Source organism: Coregonus lavaretus (assembly GCF_964263955.1).
Source record: "Coregonus lavaretus genome assembly, chromosome: 9".
Classification (NCBI taxonomy): domain Eukaryota; kingdom Metazoa; phylum Chordata; class Actinopteri; order Salmoniformes; family Salmonidae; genus Coregonus; species Coregonus lavaretus.
This window is the reverse complement of record NC_139996.1, coordinates 16360530-16372913: the sequence shown is the minus strand read 5'-3', so window position 1 is coordinate 16372913 and position 12384 is coordinate 16360530. Positions and strand designations below refer to the sequence as shown.

Genomic DNA, 12384 nt, shown 5'->3' with positions numbered 1-12384 from the left:
CACATCAGAGGAGGCTGGTGGGAGGCGCTATAGGAGGATGGACTCATTGTAATGGCTGGAATGGAATGAATGGAACGGAGTCAAACGTGGTTTCCATATGTTTGATACTGTTCCATTCATTCCATTCCAGCCATTACAATGAGCCCATCCTCCTATAGCTCCTCCCACCAGACTCCTCTGCTGCACACACAGTACAGCCAGCCACACCTGTCTGTTAGCCATTAACCTTATTGTTCACCTCACACACACACACACACACACACACACACACACAGACAGTCATCCAGTCCCTTCAGGATTTCGCAGGGATTTTTTGTGATATGTGCGACAAAAATGCTTTATTTCGCTGCGGCAATTCTTACATTCTGGCATTTTGCATGGTCAAATTTGCAAGCCCTCGCGTAATATGCGGGAATTGTTGATTTTTCAAAAATAAATGCGATCGCAGAATCCTGGAGGGACTGGTCATCAATACATCTTACAGTGACTCACACACAGTCATACCTAATGATGTTACTCAAATGTAGAATCAGCACAGCCAAGTTCCTTATTGTCTGACCTTAAATCAAATCAAATCAAATTTTATTTGTCACATACACGTGTTTAGCAGATGTTATTGCGGGTGTAGCGAAATGCTTGTGCTTCTATCTCCGACAGTGCAGTAATATCTAAATATCTTAAACCTACTTACAATGTACTTTACTTAACCCTATCCTCTATCTGTGTCCTTCCTGTCCTTTCTGTCTGTCTGTCCTCTATATGTGTGTTCCCTTCACTCTATCTGTCTGTCCCCTGTCCCCTGCTCCTCCTCTCCCCCAGGTGGAGTACGAGGGTCTGAAGCATGAGATCAAGGTTCTGGAGGAGGAGACGGTGCTGCTGAACAGCCAGCTGGAGGACGCTCTGCGTCTGAAGGACATCTCTCAGTCCCAGCTGGAGGAGGCCCTGGACGCCCTGAAGATTGAGAGGGAACAGAAGAACAGCCTGAGGAAGGAACTGGCCCACCACATCACCCTCAGTGACAGTGTGTACGGGGCCGGAGCCCACCTGGCTCTCACCGCCACTGTCGACGGGCTCCAATTTGCCACCGAAGAGGTTGGGAGTAATGGTACAGCCATGCCCAATGGCGCCAACGGGAATGAGGATAGCAACGGCCACTGTAATGGACACCTGGGATTGGCTAAGATGAACGCCGACTACCGGCTGCCCAGGAAGGGGGAGGGGCTGCATGGTCCTGTGTCTGACCTCTTCAGCGAGCTCAACCTGTCTGAGATGCAGAAAGTCAAAAAGCAGCTGCTTCAGGTGGGTCTCTAGTCTAGATGAACGTTTGAGAGACATAGTGTGTTCTTCTCACTACCATAGCTGAGTCCCAGATCTGTTTGTCCTGTCTTGCCAACTTCTATGGTCATTGTGATGTTTGGCATGACAATGACCATAGAAGTTGGTAAGACAGCACAAACAGATCTGGGACCAGGCTAGGTTATTGTTGAGACAATGTTCCAGGGAGTTTGTACCAGGGTCTTGTTTTAATATCCTTCATCCGACCACCTTCCTCATTTGCTCTGAGCAAATCACTGTGGTTTACTTAGAGAGAAAAAAACAGCGATTTACACACCCAATGCATTAGGAGACTGTTATCGACCTCCTCTGTCCACAGAACATTTCATTAAGGAATGGGAGTGTCTCACCAGCATCATTTGACAACCTAACAACCTGGCCCTCTGATTACAACCGTCCTGTCATCTTAGTACTGCAGCCTGCAGCCAACCAATGACAAGGTGATGACATTTTGAGAACAAGACCCCCCCCATCTTTTATTCTCTAACAGACCATAAGTCTGTGACCACGCTCCTTATGATTTACCAATGGCTTTATATGACTAGTTTCAGAGCTATTTTCAACTCAAAAGACTTCCGTCTCAGAAGGGCCATTGGGGCTGATTTTGCTGATTGTGGGGACATGTAGTAACGCTAGCGGGGGGAGAGTAGAACGGTAGAGTGGAGGAGTGGAGGAGTACGGCGTGTGCCATGGGGACGCTGTACTGTTTAAGAGAATGCCTAGCAATGAATAGAAAGCTTGCTTATTGTTCTTGCTCAGGTCAGTGGGGAAATGAATGATTACATTTGTGGATCCAAACTTTATTACTGTAGAGGTTTGAATTTCTCTTTAAATGGATTAATCACGGATTAATTCTCTCTTGGATTAATCACGGTTCCATTAAGTCCCTAAATTAAACAACACCAGGCTCTTAATTGCTTTCAGGAGAGGGCGGCTTTAATTTATCATCCTCACTGTGCTGTAATTTATATCTGTTCCCAACAAGCATTACATTAAACTCACTCAATTTAACCTCAATGGTAACCATATAAAATACGAGATAAACATTTAGTATAAAAAGAAGACATAAAAGTGGCTTATAATTCCTGTTACATATCTACTGAGAGGCCTCCACACCTCTTTTTTCTCATTGGGTGAAAAATGACATCTCTGATGGCTGATGCTATGACTATGCATACAGATCAATGGATCAGTTCTGTGTATGAATTTACAGATTGAGCTTTGTATTGTATCTTTATCTCTGTCCGTAGAGACGTGTAGATAACCTGGGACTGTACAGTACCTTTGTATTTATAGGGTGTTGTCTGGTCAGAGGACAGAGACACAAAATGATAAGACACAATATTCTGTTCTTTCAAGCGACCTCCTGCCAGGTATCACAGGGTGTGGAGTGGAAATCTCTCAGCTCACCTGATCTGTGGTGCAGTTCTAATAGGTGAAATCTGTGGTCCCAGGTGGCAACCTACACACACACACACACACACACACACACACTAGTCAGACAGGGTTATTTATGGGACTAGCGTACTGTACTGCTGAACTAATTTAAAGTTTCGCTGTTCGACTGCTTCTAAACTTTCTTAAATAATTTATTTTACTTTGTTTCCCTGGGCCTCCTCCAATTGGGGATCAATAGAGATTCAAAGCCTCAGCGCTCCTCTGATACGATGACTGATCACAAATACATTAAACAGTACTGTGTCTGTGGTAATGCTGGTCTGGTCTGAGTGGTCCTCACCCTGCAGTATGTCCTCCCGTCCTCTAGGTGGAGCGTGAGAAATCAAGCCTCCTGATGAACCTGCAGGAGTCCCAGACCCAGCTGCAGCACATGCAGAGCGCCCTGACGGAGCAGCACGAGCACGTCCAGCACCTCACCGAGCGTGTCAACACCATGAAGCGCCTCCACAGTGACAAGGAGATGGCTGATGCCCAGGAGTCTGAGAAGCCTAACGGGTTGCCCTCGCCCGGTCACCGCGACTACGAGGTGGACATACACGGTATGGACATCCTGGAGTGTAAGTACAAGGTGGCAGTAACCGAGGTGATCGACCTGAAGGCGGAGCTAAAAGCTCTGAAGGAGAACTATAACCAGTGTGTGGAGGGCCAGGGGGAGGAGCGGAGCAGCAGCGATGGGAAGGTCCAGGCTCTGGACGAGCAGGTCAACCGGCTGGAGCAGAGCTGCCGCGAGGCCGACGATAGGGTGGCGTGTTTGGAGGCAGAACTACAGACGGCGACGGGTGTGGCCATAGAGAGCCACAGCATGCTGAACACGGCGCAGGATGAGCTGGGGACATTCAGCGAGGAGCTGGCCCAGCTCTACCACCACGTGTGTCTCTGCAACAATGAGACGCCCAACCGCGTCATGCTGGACTACTACCGCCAGAGCCGTAACACCCGCAGTGGCAGCCTCAAGGGCTCTGAGGACCCCCGGGCACTCCTCTCCCCTCGCCTGGCTAGACGCCTCGCCGCTGTCAACGCCGGATTCTCCGAGGCCCCCCAGAGCCCCATGGACTCGCCCTCCAAAGAACCCCCCAGTGGGGACAATGGGACAACAGGGAGGGAGTCACCTGCACCAGGCAGCCAGGGGAGCCCCACCCGCATCCCCATGGGCTCCCCGGTCATCAACGGCACTAATGGCTCTCCCTCCTCCTCCCCCGTGCCTCCCGAGGCAACTGGAGACCTGCGTAAGGAGCCCATGAACATCTACAACCTGAACGCCATCATCAGGGACCAGATCAAACACCTGCAGAGGGCCGTGGACCGCTCCCTCCAGCTGTCTCGACAGAGGGCAGCAGCCCGGGAGCTAGCCCCCTTGTTCGACAAGGACAAGGAGGCCTGCATGGAGGAGATCCTCAAGCTCAAGTCCCTCCTCAGCACCAAGAGGGAGCAGATCGCCACACTCAGACTGGTGCTCAAAGCCAACAAACAGGTGAGCAGAACACTAGGGTTGAGTACCTATGGTTCCAGATCTGGGACTAGGCCACTACCTGGGAATGTCATCACATTGTTTTCAGCATTCTCTAACAGGTTTGATCAATGTTCCTTTGCATAGAGCATTAAATTAGACCTGTTTTTATGGTAGAGATATAAAGTCGAATCCACATGTTTATAATCTGTTATCTTGAAATTAACTCACTCTCTATTCCAGACTGCAGAGGTGGCACTTGCTAATCTAAAGAGCAAGTATGAGAATGAGAAGTGCATGGTGACAGAGACCATGATGAAGCTGAGGAACGAGCTGAAGGCTCTGAAGGAGGACGCCGCCACCTTCTCCTCTCTCAGGGCCATGTTTGCCACCAGGTGAGGGGCATTCTGGGATCTCATGCAGCTAATTACAACACAGATGTGTAAGACTGTGCAAAGATGATGAGTTTGATCTCACAGTGTATTCCCCGGCTTGCACAACAGTGTTTCTTAGTTTACTGACTATGTCCCTCTTCCTCTTTCTCTCTCTCTCTCTCTCTCTCTCTCTCGCTCTCTCTCACTCGCACTCTCACTCTCTCTGTCTCTCTCTGTCTGTCTCGCTCTGACTCTGTCTCTTTCTCTCTGTCTCTCGCTCTCACTCTCTCTCTCTCTTTCTGACTCTCTCCCTCTCTCTATCTCTCTCTCTTTCTCTCCTAGGTGTGATGAGTACGTGACTCAGCTGGATGAGATGCAGAGACAGCTGGCAGCGGCGGAGGATGAGAAGAAGACTCTGAACTCCCTGCTCCGCATGGCCATCCAGCAGAAGCTGGCCTTGACCCAACGCCTGGAGGACCTAGAGTTTGACCACGAGCAGACCAGGGACCGTGGCCGCGGCACCAAGGTGCCCAAGATCAAGAGCAGCCAGCCCAAAGTAAGTCGACGAGCCGCTCTCACCGCTCCCCCCAGCCCCACCATGATACACAGCCCTTCCTCCACCTGCTCCCATCCCTTCAACACCTCCCTGACCCTCTGCAGCCCTCCCTCCCTGGAGCTGCCACTGTCCTCCAACCCCTGGTCGGCCACATCCCAGTTCTCCTCCCTGCCTCCCCTGGGTCACCCCCAGTGGTCCCTAGGCACTCAGACCTTCATTATTGACCCAGAGTCGCTGAGTTTAGAGTTCTGTCGACTCGTTAACAGTCGAGACTCCGGTCTGCACTCTACTAGCTCTGCCCCCGCATCTCCCTACCGCTCACCCATTCCCAAGACTTGGAAACACTTGTCGCCAGGGTCGGTGAGAACTCGTACACAAAAAGATGCACCTCGCCCCTCTGCTCTGGCCACATCTCCCAGCAACCCTGTCCCTCGCGCCTACAGTTCCCAGATGCCCCAGCCCTGAGGGGTTGGGTGGGAAACAGAGAGGAGGACAGACTGGTTTCCTGTTTCCTGTGTCTGGCTTGACCTATGCCTATGCAGTACTGTGACACTCTTCTCAGGGATTGGCTATGAGAAGGAGCCCAACACAGCTTGTTCCATCTGCAGACAATACTCAACAGTCTGTTTGTAGTATTGGGCTCATAAGGCACCACAGTTGCTATTGTCCATTTCTGTAAATAAAGGGATTTAGGGAATAAATGAAATATATGTGATAAATATACTAGTAAATGTGAAGTTATAATGAAAAATAAAGTTGAATTTTAGTAACTGTTTTATGAGGATTTGTCGTGTTTAATAAGCTAAGATAGTGTGAGGGATACTTGTACATTTTGGAGATATTTGATGTGGTATAAGACGATGTATTTCCCACCCTTGGCATATAGAGTAGAAGTTAAGTGCTGTCGCCTACTTCTCGTATCACACAACCAAATTATTTTTCCAATGGCTAATAACATTCTTAGGCAATTGACTTTCCCTGTTGTATTCACTGCATATGATCAAAGTATGTTTGTAGTCAATATACGCGTTACTTTTTCCAACCATCCATAGACTGTGTGCAGAGCTACACTGTGTACTGTGGGCCTCATTGACCCATGGTGCCACTCAGTGGCTGATTTACACAGTTACAGCTGAAACACATTGATAGCCATTGGAGTTCCTCAGTCTATCCCAGTGGAGGCTAGTTGGAGGAGCTATAGGAGAACGGGCTCATTGTAATGTCTGGAATGGGTTAAATGGAACGGAGTCAAACATTTGGTTTCCATATGTTTGATGTGTTTGATACCATTCCAGCCATTACAATGAGCCTGTCCTCCTATAGCTCCTCCCACCAGCCTCCTCTGGTCTATCCCTATGAATGTTTGCCACAGAAAATATAAAACCTTGTTTAAATCTTTTGGAATCTTTCTTTGTAAAGCAGAGATGGCAGCGATGCAAATGATACAAAGGAACCTTATCTATTTCTCCACAGTACTTTACTATGTAGGCCACCTTACTGTACTTCTCTGGCTGCGTTTACACAGGCAGCCCAATTCTGATATTTTTTTCACTAATTGGTATTTTGACCATTCAGATCTGACGTGAAAATATTTGATGTGATTGGTCAAAATACCAATTAGTGGTGTAAACGCAGCCTCTGACACACAGTCTATCAGTTAAACACTGCAAATCATATTATTATTCATGTCATCAGAAAGATTTCAAGGAATCATTCTAGTTTGAATTCCCTGTGGTTGATTAACATTTTCAAGCCATGATATAATATTAGTCTTCAATTTTCCACAACTCTGGAGCAAAAAGCATTTGACAGAAGTCCCTTCTACTTATCTACAGAGGTACACTGGCTGACCAAGATCAACCTGATTTCAGAGACCTATTCAGTGCCACAATCCATTGTCCCTTCTCTACATTATACTAAGTACAGTACAGCTTGACTTCCTTGTTCCTTGTGACATTAGTCTATAATGAATATAGAAAACATAGCAAACACATAATGTGTGTGTGTGTATGTGTGTGTGTGCGTGCGTGCGTGTGTGTGTGTGTGTGTGTGTGTGTGTGTGTGCATGTGCGTATGCGAGACAAACTGAGAGACTGATCTATCATGCTTTTTCTGTCAGTGTTGATAGATTTTTGTTGTGACATGCACGTGACTTTGCTCAGTCCGATCTAGGAGGAAATATATAAATGGTTTAAATGCAGATAAACCATTCAGAGCAGCATGGAAACCAGTGTGACCTCCTCTCTGTGATACCCTAACCACACACCCAGGCCTACTACGCTCATACCACACCCTGAAAATAACACGCCCTGAAAAGCACCCCAAAGCAACCCTAAGCCCATGCCATTAGTTCCAGCAGATGGCAGTGTCTTAACAATTCCCAACAAATCATTCCTGTCAAATGCTGTTTGGCCCTCATGTTCCTACCTTAGATAACCAGTTACCTCTCACACTGACCTCTCTGTGGTTATTGGTTTTTGGCTCCTACAATGGTCAAATATTTTTATTGACACAAAAAGAGGTGAAGAATGCCCATGTACATTCAGCTCCAATCCCTGTGACATAACATTGGTTGGACTTTGACTCTATAAAAATGAAACCCAAGGCTGCAGGGTCATTCATTCATTCATTAAGTCATGTGTTATATTTGTGTATGATATTATAACATCTGATCTGATCTAAATATGCTGATTTGTTTTTAGCCCATAGCCTGACATGAGCAGTAGTTGATTACTACTTGTGGTCCTCTGTAGCTCAGCTGGTAGAGCACGGCGCTTGTAACGCCAGGGCGTAAATGTTCTATGTGTGTCTGTGTTTCCTTGTGAGTGTACGTTAATAGTGCTGTCCATCCTCCTCAGGAGATGGATAGAGGAATGCCTTGTCAGTTGGGTCAGATGTGGTTTTAAATAACGAGCAGTCATTCAGTGATGCACAAGCCCATTATTGGTCTTGCAAAATGAACAGAGAGCTCTCTTTCTCCCTCTCTCTCTCTCTCTCTCTCTCTCTCTCTCTCTCTCTCTCTCTCTCTCTCTCTCTCTCTCTCTCTCTTTCTCTCTCCCTTTCTCTTTCTTTCTTTCTCACACTTATATAAACATGAATAACCATTCTCACACAATATTACCTTCTGTGGTATGTCAGACTGTAGAAATCATTATTAATTTACTTTCTAGATAAATAAATCATTTAAAAAACAGCGTATATTGTATTAACTCAAATGGACTGTATTACAGGAAGATGTTAACTTCCAAAATGTGATATTCCAATCAAATTAAAGTGCTTACAAGAAAGATTACTAAAAGCATAAATACTATAATGCCATATGCTCTAATGTTATACTCCGAAAGAGAGCAAAATGTTTCACACCTGACGTCCTCTCCTCAGACATGTTGAGTTATTACATGACAAGGCCAGTGTGTCTCTCTGTCCCTGACAAGTCTTTCCTCCTGTCTTGTCCACACGTGTGTCCGTCTGTCCCACTAACCCTGACTGTCACCACTCTGTATATCTGTCTAATGTATCAGTTTCTCATAGATTGTCAGCAGCCTGCTGCCTTTGCCTCAGTATCGCCACTCTCCCCACAACTAAGGAGAGCAAGAGCCTCCGTAGCCCGCAGGTAACGTCCCAGAGGCCTGAGCTCTACATCTCTTTCCACTTCTCTTACTCGCACTACTTGTGCCTTGGGCCTGCAGGATACACACAGCATGCCCTACATGGCTGGCTCTTAAAGGCCCAGTGCAGTCAAAAACATTATTTTCCTGTGTTTTATATACAGTGCCCTCAGAAATTATTGGGACAGTGAAGCATTTTTTCTTATTTTGGCTCTATACTCCAAAAGTTTAGATTTGAAATCAAACAATGACTATGAGATTAAAATGCAGACTGTCAGCTTTAATTTGAGAGTATTGTCATCCATATCGGGTGAACGGTTTAGGAAGCACTTCTTGTACATAGTCCCCCCATTTTAGGGAACCAAAAGTATTGGGACAAATTCACATACAATACCAGTCAAAAGTTTGGACACACCTACTCATTCAAGGGCTTTTCTTTATTTTCTACTATTTTCTACATTGTAGAATAATAGTGAAGACATCAAAACTATGAAATAACACATATGGAATCATGTAGTAACCAACAAAGTGTTAAACAAATCAAAATATATTTTAGATTTTAGATTCTTCAAAGTAGCCACCCTTTGTCATGATGACAGCTTTGGACACTCTTGGCATTCTCTCAACCAGCTTCATGAGGAAGGCTTTTCCAACAGTCTTGAAGGAGTTCCCACATATGCTGAGCACTTGTTGGCTGCTTTTCCTTCACTCTGCGGTCCAACTCATCCCAAACCATCTCAATTGGGTTGAGATTAGGTGATTGTGGAGGCCAGGTCATCTGATGCAGCACTCCATCACTCTCCTTCTTGGTCAAATAGCCCTTACACAGCCTGGAGGTGTGTTTTGTGTCATTGTCCTGTTGAAAACAAATGATAGTCCCACTAAGCGCAAACCAGATGGGATGGCGTATTGCTGCAGAATACTGTGGTAGCCACGCTGGTTAAGTGTGCCTTGAATTCTAAATAAATCACAGACAGTGTCACCAGCAAAGCACCTCCACACCATCACACCTCCTCCTCCATGCTTCACGATGGGAACCACACATGTGGAGATCATCCGTTCACCTACTCTGCGTCTCACAAAGACACGGCGGTTGGAACCAAAAATCTCCAATTTGGACTCATCATACCAGAGGACAGATTTCCACTTGTCTAATGCCCATTGCTCGTGTTTATTGGCCAATCAAGTCTCTTCTTCTTATTGGTGTCCTTTAGTAGTGTTTTCTTTGCAGCAATTCGACCATGAAGGCCTGATTCACGCAGTCTCCTCTGAACAATTGATGTTGAGATGTGTCTGTTACTTGAACTCTGTGAAGCATTTATTTGGGCTGCAATCTGAGGTGCAGTTAACTCTAATGAACTTATCCTCTGCAGCAGAGGTAACTCTGGGTCTTCCTTTTCTGTGGTGGTCCTCATGACAGCCAGTTTCATCATAGCGGTTGATGGTTTTTGCGTCTGCACTTGAAGAAACTTCTTGCCATAATATGGACTTGGTATTTTACCAAATAGGGCCATCTTCGGTATACCCCCCTACATTTACATCTACCTTGTCACAACACAACTGATTGGCTCAAACGCATTAAGAAGGAAGGAAATTCCACAAATTAACTTTTAACCAGGCACACCTGTTAATTGAAATGCATTCCAGGTGACTACCTCATGAAGCTGGTTGAGAGAATGCCAAGAGTGTGCAATGCTGTCATCAAGGCAAAGGGTGGCTACTTTGAAGAATCTCAAATATAAAATATATTTTGATTTGTTTAACACATTTTTGGTTACTACATGATTCCGTATGTGTTATTTCATAGTTTTGACTGGTACTGTATATGTGTATTAAAGTAATGAAAAGTTAAGTATTTGGTCCAATATTCATAGCACACAGTGACTACATCAAGCTTGTGACTCTACACATTTGTTGGATGCATTTGCTGTTTGTTTTGGTTGTGTTTCAGATTATTTTGTGCCCAATGGAAATGAATGGTAAATAATGTATTGTGTCATTTTGGAGTCACTTTTATTGTAATGAAGAATATAATATGTTTCTAAACACTTCTACATTGTGCATGCTACCATGATTACGGATAATCCTGAAAGAATCGTAAATAGTGATGAGTGAGAAAGTTACAGACACAGAAATATCATACCCCCTCAAAAAAGGTGAGAGGTTAGCATGTCTTGGGGTATGATATTTGTGCGTCTGTAACTTTCTCACTCATCGTTATTCACGAGTCATTCAGAATGATCTGTAATCATGGTAGCATCCACATTAATGTAGAATTATTTAGAAAATTATTTGATTCTTATTTACAATAAAAGTGACTCTAAAATGACACAATACATGATTTACCATTAATTTATGTTGGGCACAAAATAATCTGAAACACAACCAAAACAAATAGCAAATGCATCCAACAAGTTTGTAAAGTTACAAGCTTGATGTAATCATTGTGTGCTAGGAATATGGGACCAAATACTAAACTTCTGACTACTTTAATACACATATTAGTGAATTTGTCCCAATACTTTTGGTCCCCTAAAATGGGGGGACTATGTACAAAAAGTGCTGTACTTTCTAAACGATTCACCCGATATGGATGGAAATACCCTCAAATGAAAGCTGACAGTCTGCACTGTATAATTTCAAATCCAAAGTGCTGGAGTACAGAGCCAAAACAAAATGTGTCACTGTCCCAATACTTTTGTAGCTCATTGTATATTTCCACACTATGAGATTGGAATAATACTGTGAAATTGTGAAAATCATGAAATTCCCTTTTAGTGTAAGAGCTGTTTGAAAAGACCACCTGAAATGTCAGCCTGTTTTGGTGGGATGGAGTTGTGGCCTGCCTGGTGACATCACCAGATGGTGAATTAGTTAATACGCCAATAAGAAAAAGAGTTCCAAACATCTGCCAATAACAGCTAGTTTTCAGTTTTCCCCTCCCCACTCAGACCACTCCCAGACAGTCCTAGCAAAATTGTTGCTTGAGAAATTGCTCTTCGGTAAGAAGCTATTTTTATTTATTTTTGACCATTTTAATTGAAAACAATCACATTAAGGTGCTTAATTGTTACCCAGAAATTATTTGATATTGAGATAAAAACGGCTGCATTGGACCTTTAAGCTACAGAAATGAATTAATTAACTGTAGTTGTTTCATCAAACACATTTCATAACGGGCATCTGTATTTATAATAGTTCACATACGCACACACATACACACACACACACAACATATTAATTAACTAATTAAGGCGTGAAGACTTGTGTATTTTTACTCACAGCACATGGCGTTGGTATTTATAACACAGCCACACAAAAACTATGTTGCACTATTGAGCAGAATAATGGCTATATTACCGTTGGCAAATGCATTGGTTTTGCATGACACTTTTGCCACCAGTAATACTCTGCTACTTCTACTTAATGCAGTCCTAGATCCGTTTCATACAGAACTAACTAGTTCATCTCACTACAATCCCCAACCTCAGCCCCCTACAACCCACCCACCCATACAGTAGGTATCTCATTGCCTCTGAATCATCACTACAGGCAAATAGGTAACTGCTGACAAATCTGATGTCCTGTCTATTCCATTTCTTGGTC

The 12384-nt window shown here is 44.6% G+C and overlaps 1 protein-coding gene across 2 annotated transcripts in view; it reads left to right on the top strand.

Annotated features, from left to right (window-relative positions):
- LOC311135445 (protein bicaudal D homolog 1-like) overlaps positions 1-8755 on the top strand; it is a gene marked incomplete at both ends in the record, with an annotated part of 101361 nt that extends 92606 nt beyond the window's left edge. Inside the window, 5 exons of one of the 2 annotated variants that reach the window (XM_084169402.1) lie at positions 820-1299; positions 3101-4264; positions 4484-4635; positions 4957-5170; positions 8702-8755. In XM_084169402.1, coding sequence (XP_084025528.1) covers positions 820-1299; positions 3101-4264; positions 4484-4635; positions 4957-5170; positions 8702-8755 — 2064 coding nt within the window. Of the gene's footprint in view, positions 1-819; positions 1300-3100; positions 4265-4483; positions 4636-4956; positions 5636-8701 lie in introns of those variants that run through there. The other variant, XM_084169401.1, reaches the window with a different exon arrangement.
- Between the last annotated feature and the right edge of the window lie 3629 nt (positions 8756-12384).